We start from the raw sequence: 18,520 nt of genomic DNA, 5'->3' as shown, positions 1-18,520 counted from the left end.
GGATTTCTGTTGTCAGCAATGTGACTGTAGGTAAAAGTGGTACATGAGCTGTTTGAAGTTTTATGTGTTTGGATTTCGGAAACTTGAGAGGCATTTGTGCTGAGTTGATTTTCATTTTCGGTAGCTGCGACAGATGGGATTCGTACATGCGACCTAACAAACTACGTTCGTGTATTGTTTTCCTCCCACGCAGTGAAGACTACAATATTATTCCAAAAAGGTCCTGGCATTTACCATGCGTTTTACAAAAACAATCAAACAAACAAGCCATAGGATGCATGCCCAGTTTTATCATCCGACAGCAGGCTGGTAATCGAATACTGAATTTAGGGGGGAAATGAAAAATGTCCTTCCTGCACGACGCCTGGGCACCATTATATTTCTATTTAAAAAAGAAAAGAAAGCTTTTATGAAAAGAACTTCTGCTGGAATGGCAATTTTCAGGGTAACGACAAGAATGCAGCTTCCGGATTGACTGTTGCTGTGGGAAGTTGCCATTCCAGCAAGATCAGCTTTCATATAAACGTTTATGACTCCTGTCTCAGGTGTTACACCCTTGAAGTCCCTTCAGTGTCTTAGGCTACCCTCGAACCCCCTGCAATGCCAACCATTATCAAATAAATTTAGTTAATGAAAATTAGCTGGCTTCAGTATAACCCTATAGAGCCTTAATTCTTGATTTCATTCGACTGCTACGATTCATTTCATTATTATCGTATAATGTGTCATGTCCAGCGAAGGGAGGATGCCCTGGAGGAGGTGGTGGAGCGGCAGACGTGGAGAGGGCGCTTCGACTTTGCCGTTTCTTGCCTTGGATATGCCGTGGGACTATCCAACATTTGGAGGTTCCCGTTCCTATGTTACAAGAACGGCGGAGGTATGCAATCAATGAAATTATACTCGATGTGCAGTATGAAACTTGTCTTCCCATGGAGATGTAAATGTAAATGATGAAGAGAGGTTTCCTGTAGCACCATGTCTATGTAACCCTCGACAGGACAGTAATTGTTGTTTTGGGTGACAAGATCCTATAAGGAAGAGAGTGGAAGAGGAAAGAGACATTGGGAAATAGTAAAGAAGGCAAGAAGCTCTGAAGATTGAAAATTAATTGATCATTAACAGTAACAACAATCTCTTTTCCCTTACGATTAGTTATTGCCCAGTTATTACAACTCCACAATAAGTCGATGCGATAGATTGAATCCATGCTTCTTTATTTAGGTGTTAAATTGTTTAATAGTTAAGTTTCGTGGGCAGGAATAATGAAAGACATGGGTGGCGATCATTTCAACACCTTATCCGATATGTTGATTTTGTTTCCACAAAGGAGCCTTCCTTATTCCCTACTTCACCCTCCTGATGTTTGCTTGCATCCCCCTCATTGTCCTGGAGTTTGCCCTCGGTCAGTACAGCAGCAGCAACATGGTCACGGTCTGGAGAGCTTTACCCATCATGAGAGGTAAACCTGAGAATCACATTATTTTATCACTTCTTCTTTACCATGCATCACAAAATCAACAAAAAGTCGCACGCTCTCATATCACGTGATGACTCAGATTAGGTGAAATGGTTCAATACAGTAAGTGTCTTTTTTATATCAACATATCATCATTTCCCGAAGGAACCAATCATAACCGAATATAGATTTTGATTTTAGAAAATGAATGGAAAATTGTGTGTTTTTTTGCCCTTTCCTAGAACGCATTTTGGTAGAATAGTGGCGTATAACATATGGCTATAATGCCCTTTTCATTAAAAAGAAAGAAAGAAAAACATTACACTTCACTTTCATCTCGGATAACTTTTGCAAGGATTGTGAAACTGCATTTAAAGTTCGTATCAGTCATGAATTCAATGTGCATATTGATAACGAGTGTACAAAACTGAATTAATCAGCCCATGTTGCCTACAAAGTCTTACATCTCATTTTTCCCATTCATTTCGCAGAGCATAGCACTGTGACATTAAGTGTTTGGATCTATAAAGACAATAAACTTCAGAGCATCTTTTTTTTTTTTTGTAAAGTAACATCTTCCCAGAATGCATATTTTCTTCCCATTATTTAGGTATGTTACTGAAAATCATTTGTATATAGTTTACGTCAAATTAAAGCCTAGAGTCAAGTTTCTCATAATCTGCTAAGAATCCATAATATCTGGCGAATTTTTGGTGCTTTTATAATGCAGAGTTGTATTTATTGTATAGCCATTGTGCTGCAAGTTTAGAACTCTCTAATGACAGGTCAATTACTAATTAAATATCATCGCTAGAAATCTTGGACTAGTCCCTTTGAAGAGTTTTGCTAAGACCTAAGATATGTGCTCGGATTCATGAAAAAAAAAAAACTACAAATGTCTTCGTGATCATTGTAATTAGACTTTTACAGTTTTTGTCATTCCTCACTTTGTCAATCAAAGTGTCAAGCAAGAGAAGGGATGATTCATGCCTAATTCCTTCTTCTTGCAACGAAATGCCTTGTTATCCTCACTCTCTCTGATGAGAAAAATCACATTGTTCGAATACAAATACACACATACAGGTCTGTCTTACTGCCAGTTCTTGTCTTACTCGGTACTCCTTGGATACTACAACGTCATCATCGCTTATTCTATCTACTACTGCTTCGCCTCCTTCACACGCAACCTGCCGTGGGTGGGATGTGACCACCCGTGGAACACACCCTACTGCAGCGAAAATTTGGGGGCTTGTCTGGGAGATGGAGGCATCATTATTGCCAATGGCAGCTGCGCAAACCTGACGAAGCTCACGGAAGAAGAGCTCGGAGAATACAACGTCATTGTGCATAATGAGACCTTTGTGGATCTCGGCAACTATACTGACCCTCTCAGGATGGAGAGGCGACTACCGAGTGAGGAATACTGGACGTGAGTGTTAATGGTATTTCAGGTAGTAGACTCCTTTCAGGCAGACTTACAGGCTTATGTTTATCACAATATGATGATATACATGGCATATACAGTATACATGGCCACTGTGGCCACATTCTCTTGAAGCAGAAAGCTTGTGACGGGAGCACCCCGCCCCCCTCCCCCCCCCCCCACACACACACACACACAAAAAGAAAGCTGAAGGAAGAAAAGCGTGAAAACACGTGAAATGCGTGGCCGGGGACTTGGATGTACTATCTTTCATTTTATCCCGTTCCATAGATTCTAAAATCCCCATAGACTTAATATACAGGCCACCAGGTTCCCGTATGGAATGAATTATTTTGACCCTAAACTCATACACAAAGGACCCAAACAAACAAACAAACAAAACAATTGTACGTACACGAATCGGCGTATACAAAATGTTTTGCTGGAGTGTCAGAGATAACCCAGCACATGATTCGTGTAACTTGAGATAATCATTCGGGTTGATCCTGTGTAAAATCCAGTAGAAGTCAAGAATCTGAAGATCCTTTGGTGATTTTAAATGCAAAATATTTAATGTGCCAGGATGTATGCAGATGGTGTTTATGTTTTACTCTTTTTTCCTTTGCTTGTCTCATACCAGGAACCAATTTTTGAAGCAGTCTTCCAGCATATCTGAAGTTGGGGGTGTGGTCTGGCAGGTTGCCCTTAGCAACCTCTTAGTGTGGGTTACCGTGTTCGTCATCATCGCCAAGGGTATAAAGACTTCTGGCAAAGTGAGCTAATGATGTAGGTTAACACATTCTCGTAATTGAACGACTTTTATTGAACTTTCACAAGCCCCCGTACTTTTAAAAGGATGAATCGAGCAGAGTGGAATTGCCTACTGCAACATGATATGTATGTTTATTTGTTTATACGTTCTTCCTGATAGAGCGCAAAGAACTTGAATATTTAATGTTTATATTAATCGGTTTGCAGGAAACAACTTTTGAGAACAACATCTAATAGGCAAACATTAAACAAACAACATGCTGTATTAGAATCCTTGTAAACCCGTGAATGAAAATGCAAACAAAGTGAAGAGTTACAGCTTGTGGTCATTTTTCAGATTATCTGAATTTATCACCTGCATGGTAACTCTTAACACAGTGCCCTGACATCCTCGATATGCATCCTCCACCTCGCTTACACCAAAGCTCAAACAGTGACCCAAGCTTGTTGGAGACGCGGTAATGCGGGCCGAGCCGTCGCCCTGTTTGCTATATTCTCAGCTCAAGGGCTCGGCCCCGCAAATTTGACATATCGTCGAAATAGGCGCTATTTCTTTTTTTTCGTGGAGACTACGAAAAATTGATTGCAAGCGCATCAAGCATGCAATCAAGTAGACAAATACATGTTCTTTGCTGTTCTGAAAATTCGAGCTCCTTTATAATATTGCAAATCAGCTGCAATGAAAACAACTCAGCGCAGTTATTCATTCATCTGACTTGTGATACAGATATGCATTGAAATTTGTATGTTTAAGTATTCTGTATATAAAATGTAAAAAAAAAAATACATTAAACCTTTCCAACAATCTTATGTAGTGCTTAACGTCGCGACGACGGTGGGATTGATACATTCAAGCTCGGCCTCTGTGCAAATGCCCATATGCCTTGTTCTGACTTGGAATGTCTTGTGAGTCTTGTCCAATCCGCTCAGTGTATTCACTCCACAGCGGATTGACTGACAATAGGATGATTTATCCTTAGAATGGTTTATGTTACTTGATTACAGATGGTATATTTCACGGCCCTTTTTCCTTACGTGATGCTGACCGCGCTCCTGATTCGAGCCGTAACTCTGGATGGATATTACGATGGCATCATGTTCTACCTTAAGCCTGATTGGACAAAGATCGCAACCCCATTGGTAACCCTCCCCCCCCCCCACACACACACACACAAAAGAGAAAAATTCCCATTAAAGATGAGCGAAAAATTTAGTAGCGACACGCGTTCCACATGGTATATTGTGTAAACCTGTTGATCCATTTCAGCAAAACATACAGCTTTCACATTGGGCGCGCGCAAACACGCGCACAGACACACACATACACATTGTTTTTTTTTTCCTTATTCATTTATTCTTTAATCTATCTATCTGTCTATCTATCTATCTATTTATTTATATATTTATTTATTCAGTCTTCTTTCATTACGGTGGCCCCACCTGTCCAGTAGGCAGGTACTGTTCTTCCTGGGGGCCCTGAACATACAAACATAACAGATGACAAAACATAAATACAACATACTGTGCGTGTATAAGTACAATTCTTCCACTGAGTCCAATACAAACAATCATACAATAACTGTACACTGACAATTATACTAATCAAACAAACGATACGGTATGGTGGGCCTTGTATCTATTATAACCAAACAACCATAAATTTCATCAAAAACTAAAACTTTCACTGAACGTGATTTATACCCCCACCCAAAACGGGAAAAAATCAACTCAACCAGCAACCATCTTACATATTCTTACCAATAACATTATTATCTTAGTAATATAATACTCAATATCAAATAGATATATACTGCCCACTGTCAATCACAAAAACGTCATATATCGTATCTCAAGTCAAATGCTTAAAACCAGAGTAAAATAAATAAATCGGCTGTGATTGTTAATAGCAAATGATGTTGCCATGGCAACATATTTGACATTAAAAAAATCTACACAACTATGATATCATAGACATCACATATCCCAAATTTCAAATCAAATACTCAAAAACTGAAAAACAATTAACTAAATTCACAATATTATGATATAATTATAAGCATATAAGTATGAGAACGATTTTTTTTCCCCTGCAAGAGATGGAATGAGTTCATTTGCATTGACGGCTATGCTGTCATTGAGTGTCTCTAAACTGCTTTACAAGACAGTGTTCAAACACCACCTCTCTTTAAAGGGGATGGCTAGTAACTGATCAGTGGGAATCCGTGGGAACGCTGGGGGACGATTGTTCCCATCCTTGTGAGATTCATTTAAGAGTACATCATATATCTATTGTTATGTGAGAATTATTTGCTTTAGAATGGTCTCATATTCAAGTAGTGTGCAGTTTAATGTTTCCAGGCTAGCATGCCTGTACAGTGACGGGGCATTAAACTGCACATTACTTGAATGAGACCGTTCTGAAGCAGATAATTTTCACAGAACAATAGATATGCAATGTACTCTTGAATGAATCCCACAAGAATTGGAACAATCATCCCCCGCCATTCCCACTTCCAATTCCCACAGATCAGTTACTAGTATAGTCATTCCCTTTTTAAGCGTCATCAAACGTCTTTAAGCGTCATCAAACGTGGCCTTCAAAGCACTGCTGGTCGACACAGTGTGGTCCACTCTCTACCACGCTAAACACTTTCTTGTACTGTTTGATGAGCACATCCTTAAGGCTTTGTGAACCATTCCACTATGCACAAAAACAGTGATCAAATATGGCAATGTAATTAGTGAGTTTTAGCACTGTTTTCGGTTTGATGTACTTCCATAGGCATCTCAGCATTGCTAGTCGTGTAGCAATGTTTGTACAGTATTCTTCAGCTTGTTTGTGCCATCTATGAATTCGTCCATCCAAACCTCTAAATACTTGTCTTCAGTTACTCCATCAAATTCATTACAGGCAATTTCAATTTTCAACCGATCTGAGCACAAAAGTTTTCTTGATGTTCCAATAAGCATGATCTGAGTTTTATTAACATCCAATATCAGATATTTTTGTCCAAACCACCTGTTTATATTATGTTATTCATTGTTCAACACTATTTCAATCTCCTGCGCATCATTTCCATTATACATGTATAAAACAGAGCAGTGTTATCTTAATGAAAAACGGCAATAGTTTTCTATTGGAAACGGCACGATCATGTTTGCCCAAACATCGGAAGTGGATAGGCCTTTTTCAGGGACACATTATATACTCAAGAAAGACTTAGCATTGATTCTTATTCGATACTTTTAGCAGACAGAAGATCCAGTGTAAAATCAGCGTACGTTTCTCCCGTTGCCTTCGCTTTGGCCGCAAGGTTTTATTGTTTTTCATGCATGTTTTTTCATGCAATCAACAACATTAATTCATCTCACTCCTCTTCCATCTTTCTACAGCCGTGGAAAGATGCTGCGCAACAGGTTTTCTTTTCGTCCGGGGCTGGCGGTGGTAGCTTTCTCACTTTGGGTTCCTTCAACAATTTCCACAACACTTTTATCAAGTTAGTATGAATGCTGGTTTGAACAATATCTTATGACAAATTTTAGGTTGATTACCTGTTATTCAGTGATCTGCGATCTAACCTTCAAGTCTCACTGAATGTATGCATACCATTTGATGGCGTGTATGTACAGTTGTGTCCGAATGTGTGGGCAACGTATTGTTCACATGGCATTCAATGATATGACACAATGATAAATCGACTTCATCTCCGCACAAAATTCAACGAAATACGAAATTTTATACTGTATAATATCATCAAAACTACCTTTGCCCAATTTATGAATACATGACTAATTAGATTAAGTTACTAAAGGTGAATAGCATAGATAGCGATTATCACATGAAGTTAACTGGCATGTAACTGTAGGATACAAAGGCAATCATTTTCTCTGACATTAATCTGTTCTTGCTCTTTCATGCCCCTAGCCGTTATCATACAGCATGAGTTTGTGTGTATAATACAATGCATTTGAGATGAGGTGAGGCATGCCTGCAAAACCCATTAATATACGTACCTGTCGCTCCTACATGTTATGTCCTTCTTTTATGTTCTTTCTCCTTATAATACTAATTTCTTTCACCTTCACCCTTTTCTTCCTCAATCTCTTTCCTCTTCCATCTCTCCCATCTTGTTCCTTCATCCATCCATTCTTCCAGCGATGCAATGATCGTTGCAATCGGCAACAGTCTCACCAGCTTCTACGGTGGCTTTGCAGTCTTTGCCATTCTAGGGTACATGTCAAAACAAAGTGGGACCCCAATCCAAGACGTCGTCAGAGGAGGTATAATGTAGGGACCGTCGAAGCAGGGATAGTGATGTATGACTATTAAAGAGCGACAGACTGTTTCATAAAAAAGAAAATCAATACACATGTATCAAGTATCCCCCTCCAAAAAATAACATCTAGTGATTCAATTAACCTACTTATTGCATTCTAGTTTCTAAATAATCATGTTAATGGAAACAGATAAGGGCCCATATATAGGCCTATATAGGTTTTCCCGGTCAATTTCATACTTTTGTCACTCAAATTCATTAATGTGCACTCAAATTCACGTAGCCCACGCACGCGAAAATATTCGGACATTCGAATTCAGAATCCGAGCGATCAATTTCATTTATGGGCGTTCTCTTTCGTTTTCGTGAAATCAAATTCACGATTGGGCATTCAATTTCAAAATGCGAGCACCGACTTTCCTACTCGTGCATTCAAATTCCAGCGATAGTCACGAGATAGTCCCAATGAGCTTGTTCGGATCGTTCAAATTCATCTTTAGTCGATCAAGTTCCTACTTCTTGCAATCAATTTAACGACGAAAATGGAGTAGACTTTTAAGAAAGGAAAAAGGGCCAACACAACCAATGAAGGCTTGCATAATAATGTTATGATTGTTTACAGGTTCTACATTGTTCTCTGTTCTTGTATTCTTTGTTTTTCATCTCAATAAATCTCAAATTGTAATGTCCAATCCGCCAGCAGTGCATCCAAACAACACAACGACTAGTAATGATATTTCTTGATGATACTGCATGCTGGCAACGCCCCAACCCCAACCACATAATGACAATTCATCAATTTAAAGACAAACTGACACACAATGATCTCACACAGTCCCGCAAAAGTAAATCAATAAGACAGCATTACACAACCAAAAAAAAAACACGCATAAAATGTTCATGTATCAATTTCAATGTAGTTGAAATTGTTTTGTTTTTATTCCTCGAAAGTGTCAACCAACCCTCCGTATTATGCTCGTCTGTGGGCCTATTGCAGTGCCTAATGTTTGTTTGTTTGTTTCATTTTCCATCAAAGAAGATGGCTGGATAACCCATATTCAGCTGCAAAAGCTGGTCTTCCATATGGGGTCCAGTTGGATGTTTTGCTCTTTGCGATGAATAAATGAAGTGGGATCTTTTACGTGCATGAGTTGTGACTCTCTCACACATGGCACCTCCATTTTATGTCCAATCCGAGGGACTGTGCCTGTATATTCCTATTTGCTAAGCGCGAGTTCAAAGTTGTCAATGAACAGGTGGACCTCTACCGCAAAATAAATAATCATCATAAATCCCAATATATTCAAAGCCAAATGAGAAACACATGCATACACGTCCCCAAACTAACTAAATTCAGGACTTCTTTTAAATTGAATGCAGTTATTTGGAACATGGTTGCCTATTCAAGAATTTGAATGACCGACGAGATTCCGTCGCCAGCTTGACATGAATTTGAATGCTCATTGATGAAATGCATGCTCCTCTCTTAAATTTGAATGCTCGGATAGTGAATTCGAATGACCGGATTGCTGATTCAGTGCTGCGAGCGTGGAATGCGTGAAATCGAATTCTCGGAATAGGAACTTGAATGACAAAAGTTATGAAATTGACCGGGAAGACATATATATATATATATATATATATATATATATATATATATATATAAGTATACATGGCGTTCCATGCCAAAGACCCGGGTTCGATTCCCGGCGGAGACCAATTTTTCAACTCTTGCGCTTTTCCCAAAAAGGAGGAACAGTAAGAGGAATAATGATGTCAAAGCTACGCACCGATATCTCCTTCCTTTCTCATATCTCATATATGTATATATATATATATATATATTATAAATATATATATATTATATGTATATTTATATTTTTTACATATAGTGTGTGTGTGTATGTGCGTGTGTGTGTATATATATATATATATATATATATATATATATATAGGCTACAGAATATACAGTGATAACATATGCATGCAAATTAATGTTTCTGTGGTTATTTGTTGAGCTGGTCGTGTTATAGGTTTTCCCGGTCAATTTCATACTTTTGTCATTCGAGTTCCTATTCCGCCGGTCATTCGAATTCACTATCCGAGCATTCAAATTCACTGACGGAGCATTCAAATTCACTCTCAGAACATTCAAATTCGATATCGAAGCATTCAAATTCACTATCGGAGCATTCAAATTTGAGAGAGGAGCACGTATTTCATCAATAAGCATTTAAATTCATGTCAAGCTGGCGACGGAATCTCGTCGGTTATTCATATTCGTGAATAGGCAACCATGTTCCAAATAACTTCATTCAATTCAAAAGAAGTCCTGAATTTAGTTAGTTTGGGGTCGTGTATGCCTGTTGTGTTTTTCATTTGGTTTTGAATATATTGAGATTTATGATGAATATTCATTTTGCAGTAGAGGTCCACCTGTTCATTGGAAATTTTGAACTCGCGCTTAGCGAAAAGGGATTAGTCCATGGGCCAGGCCAGATATTGGTACCATCTGAGGTGGCAAAACCTTTTTGGTGTCATTTTGTTTGTCGGGCATAGATATGCTTATCAAGCTATGATAGCATTTCCAAATGAGTAGCTTAGTCATATTAAATGAATTTTTAACCAATTTGGTCTCGTTGTTATATCCCTATACTTCTGAATCGAAACTAACCGCTATACAAAGAAGAGCACTGTCTTCTGTATGTTTAATAGAGCTGTAAAATGCAGCTCTATGGTATGTTCACAGGTGTTCTGTTGTAAACGCGGTGTGCTTAGTCTTTATTCAAGGCAGCGAAGGGAATATCCAAAGGTTATGATGTCCACAGCGCTTAGTCTTCATTCTAGACGGCGAAGGGAATATCCAAAGCGTATGATACAGTGTATATCCTTTTATCTAAAAACAACAACAACAAAAAAGCAATTCCTCGTGAATTTTACCGTATTTTTCAATTATTTATCATTTTCCGGCGAAAACGCTACGGTGAAAACGCTAATACCACACCAATGTCGCTTTATTTCCATCCAACAATATAAGATAATGCAAAAACAATGTACCGGTACACTACGGTACATTATAATGAATAATATTATAAATGAACAGAGTGATTTTCGTTTAAAACTGATGTATTTGTTGATAGGGTAGTATAAAAACAGTATAGATAATCCCTTTTATGAGGAACTTTAGATATGATAACGGTACATTGGTCTAGATAAAGACTAAGCGCACCGCGTGACAGCTGTGGACATCATAACCCTTTGGATATTCCCTTCGCTGCCTTGAATAAAGACTAAGCGCACCGCGTTTACAACAGAACACCTGTGGACATATATATATACACGGAAGACAGTGCTCTTCTTTGTATAGCTGTTAGTTTCGATTCAGAAGTATAGGGATATAAAAACGAGACCAAATTGGTTAAAAAATCATTTATTATGACTAAGCTACTCATTTTGAAATGCTATCATAGCTCGATAAGCATATCTATGCCCGACAAACAAACTGACACCCAAAAGGTTGTGCCACCTCAGGTGATACCAACAACCCATTTTTCGGGTCTTGGCCCATGGACTAGATATACAGGCACATGTCCCTCGGATTGGACAAAAAATGGAGGTCCAATGTGAGTCACAACTCATGCACGTAAAAAATCCCACTTCATTTTTTCATCGCAAAGAGCAGGGTGTTTAAGGCTCACATCCAACTGGACCCCTACATTATGGAAGACCAGCTATTGCAGCTGAATATGGGTTATCCAGCCATCTTCTTTGATGGAAAATAAAACAAACAAACAAAAATTAGGCACTGTATAGGCGTTCAGACGAGCATTACACGGAGGGTTGGTTGACTCCTTCGAGGAAAAAAAACAACAATTTCGACTATTTTTATTACTGAAACTGATACATGAACATTTTATACGTCTTGTTTGTTGTGTATTACTGTCTTGTTGGTTTACTTTTGCGGGACTGTGTGAGATCATTGTGTGTCAGTTTGTCTCTAAATCGATGAATTGTCATTATGTGGTTGGTGTTGGGACGCTATCAGCATGCAGTATCATCAAGAAATATGATTAAATTGTCGTGGTGTTGTTTGGATGTACTGCTGATTGGACATTACAATATTTGAAATTCATTGAGATGAAAAACAAAGAATACAAGAACAATGAACAATGTAGAACCTGTAAACAATCATAATTGCAAGACTTCATTGGTTGTGTTGGCCCTTTTTTCCTTTCTTAAAAAGTCTACTCCATTTTCCTCGTTAAATTGATTGCACGATTGACTATCGCATGAATTTGAACGCACGAGTAGGAAAGTAGGTGCTCGCTTTTTGAAATTGAATGCCCAATCGTGAATTTGATTTCACGAAAACGAAATAGAATGCTCATAAATGATATTGATCGCTCGGATTCTGAATTTGAACGCTCGAATATTTTCGAGTGCGTGCGCTGTGTGAATTTGTATGCACATTAATGAATTTGAACGAAAAAAGTAGAAATTGACCGGGAAAATCTATATTACGCATTGTGCGTGACAAAATAGCGACAACTTTTTGTGATTTAATAAACCATTAATATGTTTCTCATTTTTTCTGTGTCAGGATTCGGACTTGTGTTTGTGGTTTGCCCCGCTGCGCTGGCGGAGTTCCCCGGTGCCCCTGTGTGGTCGGCGCTTTTCTTTTTCATGTTGTTCCTTCTTGCTTTGGATAGTCAGGTAGGGTAATTTCCTTAAAAAACAACGACAAGAGAGTAAGCATTGCCATATCGCGATTATTAGGACTATATATCGTATGAATTATTCAGAATTTACAAAAAGATATTGTTGCCTCTTTAAGGACTACGGTCCTTACGGCTGTTCAAAAAGTGTGACATTTATCTGCAGTCAGACGTTTCATTACTCAAGAAGTAAACGTAATGCCGTAGGAGAGTGTGACAAAACTATTTTTTTTTCATTTTTCTAGGTAAGAATAGAGAAAGAACTAAAGAAAAAAATCATAATGAATATTGATCAAGCAGGTGATAATTATAATCCTGTCTGCAGAGGCTACTCTCAACCTCATTTTTACACAAAAAGAAAATTGAGATGGAACTGCTAGTCGTTCAAGAGTAGCTTTGAATTATTTATTTCAGAAATAAACAATTCAAATGTTATTGAATGACTGATATTACCATAAAATTATCATGACCAAAATACAACTCTGAAACAAATTTTAAAAACAACTTTAAAAAAACTGCTTTGTCTCCTCTTCTCAGATTTCTCTTGATATGCATTTTTGTTTTTGTATTTCTTTCTAATCCTTCGCCATTTACTGCAGTTTGTCTGCTTGGAAGCCATGATCACAGTGTTTCTGGACCGCTTTCCCAAATTAAGGAAATGGCGCGTGATTGTTGTAGCGGTTTGCTGTGGCGTCTGCTTTATGACCAGCTTTAGCTACATAACAAATGTAAGCAAACGTTACATCCTCTTCGAAAGCTGACCAGTATATTGCATTATACATTCAGGTAAATTGGGCTCAGGACCAACACAGTTATTACAGGAACATTCCATACGATTTTGATGAATTTACTTATTAAGTGGCATTATTGATAGCGCGTGCCAAATAAAGATCTGTGGAAACTACGATGTATTGTCGTACTTGAGCATACAAAGCAATATTCTGAAAACCTCTTTATCAATAATATTTGACTCCGTTAAAAGAATACCACTTGTTTGTGTTTCTTAAATTTGTAAAACATTCCTATTTCTCAATCCAATTACATACAATAAATAGAAACTTTGTAACCAGTATAACCCATTTATACATTAAGTATTTGTTCAAATGTCACTTTCAACAATAATCAATAGTTATCATTTCATTTTGATGAGCTGTCCTGTTTCGTCTATATAATCATATTATACTGAAGTACAATCTTGCAGTGCATTGTTCTCTATGAAATAGCATTCTCATTGCATTTAAACTGACCGTGCTATATACTATCGACCCAAGGCCGGTCCCTACTGGGTAGCACTGATCGACAGCTACGCCTCGGGCTGGATTTCCATCATCAGTGGACTGGCCCTCCCGCTTTCCTTCGGCTGGGTCTACGGCATACGACGCCTCAAGAACGACATACGGGCCATGCTCGGCAGCAAGCTCGTGGATCATTGGTCCTTCATGTACTGGCAGCTCTCGTGGCTTTTCTTCACCCCTGCCATTCTACTGGTAAAGTTACCAAAAAAAAAAAAAGTTTCTCGTTCTTGATGAAATGAAAGCTTCTCTTATGTTTTTTTTTTTTCTCTCGTTAATCTTTTCCAAAAGTTCATTGCGAGTTCGTTGTGACCTATTGTGCAACGGAAGATACCTGCCAAATATTGCTTTTGAGATGCAAAATAACAAAGAATCAAAAGGACAAAAAAAAATGTTTCTCATCGCGGTGACCCCTTGTTGAAGGTTCTTTTCTTCTTCTTCTTTTTCTTCTTCTTCTTCTTCTTTTATTTCCTTAAGACGTGAGTGTACACCTCTTCAAATTTCCGGTTTTATTCCGACTTTGTCATTTAAAGCCAAGATGATTGAGATCGTGGTAGTAGTCACAGTTCGCATTAGAACACACAGTGTAATGAGAATGGTTGCTACAGCTGTACCATGAATCCTTCCCTGTTAATCCATGCGATCATACCTATGCAGATCATCCTCATTTACAACATCACGAACTGGTCGAAGCCGGAGTACAACGGACCGTTTCCTGCTTGGTGTCACGTGATTGGCTGGCTCTTCCTTGTGGGAACTATGATCTTCATCCCAGCCGTTTGGATTTACGACTTAGTGCGGACGCGGGGAACATTTCGGCAGGTGGGTATTACATTCATTAGCAATGGCAACATGACAGGGACTGCTGACACTTAGAAACTATAGAGATTACTCAACTTCAAAGTTTATCTGTAATCATGATTATTAGGGATGCTGAGGTCGAACAAATCGAAGCACTGAAGTTTCGTTAGATGGGATATTAGATTGAGAAAGTTATCTTTTTGATAGCTTCAAAAGTTCAGGGTATATAGTTTCGGTTAATAATGTCAGGGTATATTTGCTGTTGTTGTTGTTGTTTTATTATTTTGTGTGTGCATTTTAGTACTCCACCTGTTAAAACGGTCTCCGCAAAATGTTGCTCGGACGTTGTATAGCGGTAACCTCTGCCAACCCGATTTTGCCCTGACATTGTAACTGCGCCATTGTTACCACATGCTTTGATACACTCAACACGCATGTGCAACATTGCAGACAGAGACTACTTGACAACCGATCATGTGCATGAATTGTAACCACTGATTTCTATGGAATTAAAATCAGTGAATGTAACCACGCTTTTGGATGTGCACAATCTAGAACCAAGGAGGTTCAAGAGAATGGAGTCACAACTGTCTTATTTCCTTTGCTAGATATTCGATGTCGCCGCTCAAAAATATTTGAAGCATGTGCCAAACAGGATCTGCCACGCAGATAGGAAAACAATTGACTCGTGTCTCATTGCATAATCACTATAGCCACTTTCTATAGGAAGATATGTCTTTGTGATGGTAATTACTTTTCGCAATCCCTTATACAAGGTAGGTGGTACAGACACGAGGATGTACGAATAGAAATTGCGCCAAAAATGCTGAAATAAAGATGAAAATTACTCGACTGGGCATACCCGGGCACTAATCTGATCTATCTATCAATAAAGAATTATACTAACTTGAAGATTATTCCATATTAGTTTCATTTGTAGAAATTAAGCGGAAAAGTGATAAAAGCAGCTTTCCAGGATGGTACAGTTCTAAACATTTTCACATGATACATCTCTGATTTACACATTTGCGCGGTATAAGGTCTGTGAAAACAGGGCTTTAGTTATAAAATTTGCTTGGAGTCCATAGCGTTATAAACGCTATCCAAAGTCCCTATAACGCTGAAAGATTACATATTTCACAAAAGTATCATACGCAAACCAGGGGAATCTATGCTTCATTGCCTCAATGGTTGGGTAGAAGCACGATATCATTAAATCGAAGCTCAGTAATTAAAGGAGACCTCCGGATGATTTTCTAATTTTTACATTTGAACAACTATGAATTAGTTATACTGAGGACAGAGTTTCAGAATTTGTGATAATTGGGATGAAGAATAAGAATATTTTCAAAATTTAGAACAAATTGCAATGAACAAGGATGATGACATGGCAGAGTCACCATAAGAATGCAGGAGTTGGGGCTCAAGGAAACAGAACAAAAAGAAGAAGGCATGCATAGATTATACACAGGTGAACTCGCAAGCAAGCAGTATTGTAATGGATTTACACTGCTACATTTCTGACATATGTGAACCTCCTATGTCATCACATCCTTGTTCAGTGTAATTTGTTGAAGTTTTTTTTCAAACTAATGTTTCTTTGCTCAAGAACCACAATAAATTCCACAAATCTATACATGGAGTTGTCGATTTATGTACTACATGATGTGAAATTATGAAAATCGTCTGAAATGTCCCTTTAATATTCCCTCGATAAAGTTGCCACCTTTAGGCCTATTTTATCGCTACAGCTCTTGAACACTATGAGTGAAGTAAGATAGTTTGTTTTATTCTTCTGTTATGACTCCTTACAATATTTTTGGAAGTTTTTGTGCATACTTCTAGGAAAATTCGACATAATTAAAAAAAAAAATGATACTTTTTCTGCAAAGCCAAGTTTTAGGTATGTACCTGACTTTCAGAGAGAATATCGGAACGTGTTTACTCGGAGACGCGGGCCGTTTAATTTTTTTTTTTAATGAAAAAGGTATCTTTAGCAAAAGAGCAATAATTAGCAATATAATTCAACAAAATAAATTGTTGACTATATTTTTGTAAAGCCCACCACTGCCTTTGTAGCACCTACGACACCAATTTATGTGCAATGTTAGTGCAGTGCTTTTAAAGTTTCGTAAATGCAATCCGCCGTGTCGATTTCTATCATGCGCCAGCGCCTCCACGTCCTCACCCGCCCGGTGGACGACTGGGGACCCACTAACCTCGAGGATCGTATGGAAGCCTACTGGGCGCACGTTCAAAATGGAACCACTATGGGAGGCAGCTTCCATCCCGAGAAAGCGCCGCTGCCATACTCTAAGGATCCACCAGGGACCGAGCTCCAACCGCTAAATGCGGCTGAACGAGTGAATGATGAACGTTAGGTTTTGGTGTGAAAGGTACCCGAAAAAAAAAAGTTGTGTTGTCTTTCCAATACACTACGCTTTGGAATTTGCCTGCATTTTTCAATTTGTCGTCATAACACCGGAGCAACCACACAATTCATAGTGCATGGCCGACGACAATTTGCAGCTATACGTTTCGCCATCCAGGTCAAAAATTGGGAACTGCACAAGCAGCACAATTTGCCGCCAATTTATGAAGGGCGACAATTTGTGCCATAACAGGGGGCGTGGGCCGGTTGCATCCCCCCCACCCCACCCCCCCCCCCCCCCCCCCCCCCCATTCCGCCACTGGTAAATGGAGCCACAATTGCACGGATGATGACGTCATAATGAAATGGACTATAATATGCTCAATGTCAAACATCCAGTCAAATGACAAGGATCTCTTTGTCGTTATATAATATGTCTTAACTTAATGAGTGGGAATAATTATGATTTTATCAAATAGGCCCTACGACTTATGAGTGTAGATTTTAAAGAGTAGGAAATAGTTTAACAAGACTTTGTCGTACTTGGGTCAAGTATAATGATGCGTTGCTATTGTGCAGATATGGCACCAGGTGATCGTACAAAAACATGTTTGTTTGTATTTTTAATACAAAAGATATGGATCTCGTACTTCATAGCCCTCATCAAAATCTATGGGTGCTGCTTGTCCATACAGGCGGTAGCGGGTGCACAGGATACTATTGAACATAACTTTCTTGAATGACACAAAAAACATGAACTATGGGCCCCTGTGAAAGTACAGACAAACGTTATTTCTATTTACTGCACTTTCCAGTATTATTGATGACAGAATGTGCGTACTGTATGTGGAATGTACGTCGGTTGTTACAATAATCCCATCGCTCCATGCGTGGCGATTACGTCATTTATCGGTAATCTTTACAAGCTACGATACTTTAGGTTTCCCTCCGTTATACTATTTTGTGTAATTTTACTTAAATAAGATATTCTGTGAATTATATCATCGAAATAGTCACATACGCATGCAGCTATCCCACACGACGATCCAATGAATTCCATTTCCCCTAGTGAGAACTGCACAGTACTCAAAATACGTTTGTTAATGATGGACCCAGGCTTTAAATTAGCTAAACAAAATTCAGTTGAGTTCAGTTTGATTTTACACCGTGGTTTATTTTGTTTGAATGTTCTTATGCGTTATACTTGTAATTGTAGATTATGAAGGGCAATTAGCCCGAAAGCTCAATTGAAGGGGTTGCTGCTACCCAACATCAGAGCCACTCGGTCTCTTGTGCAAGTTTTGCTGCCAATGTTATGATTAACTGTCCTTGCATGTCCGCCATGTTCTGGGCCCTGTTGCATAAAACCCTTACCGCTGGACTTACCGCTCCTTTCTAGCGGTAATTCTTCAAT

General features: G+C 38.6%; 1 protein-coding gene across 1 annotated transcript; it reads left to right on the top strand.

Moving 5' to 3' along the window:
* The first annotated feature begins 720 nt into the window (after window positions 1–720).
* LOC139728770 (sodium- and chloride-dependent neutral and basic amino acid transporter B(0+)-like) lies at window positions 721–17,116 on the top strand. Its single transcript, XM_071639709.1, has 12 exons — window positions 721–877; window positions 1,328–1,459; window positions 2,540–2,885; window positions 3,520–3,652; window positions 4,656–4,790; window positions 7,044–7,147; window positions 7,807–7,931; window positions 12,528–12,640; window positions 13,242–13,370; window positions 13,914–14,129; window positions 14,592–14,756; window positions 16,907–17,116. Exons 1-12 carry the CDS (start codon window positions 721–723, stop codon window positions 17,114–17,116), a joined length of 1,965 nt encoding a protein of 654 aa, XP_071495810.1.
* Window positions 17,117–18,520: the final 1,404 nt, after the last annotated feature.

The sequence above is a fragment of the Diadema antillarum genome, unplaced genomic scaffold, assembly GCF_040938485.1.
Source record: "Diadema antillarum isolate AM-2024a unplaced genomic scaffold, OU_Dant_1.0 seq00000197_RagTag, whole genome shotgun sequence".
NCBI classification, from domain to species: domain Eukaryota; kingdom Metazoa; phylum Echinodermata; class Echinoidea; order Diadematoida; family Diadematidae; genus Diadema; species Diadema antillarum.
The sequence above is the reverse complement of the archived record's forward strand: the minus strand, read 5'-3'. Positions and strand labels throughout refer to the sequence as shown.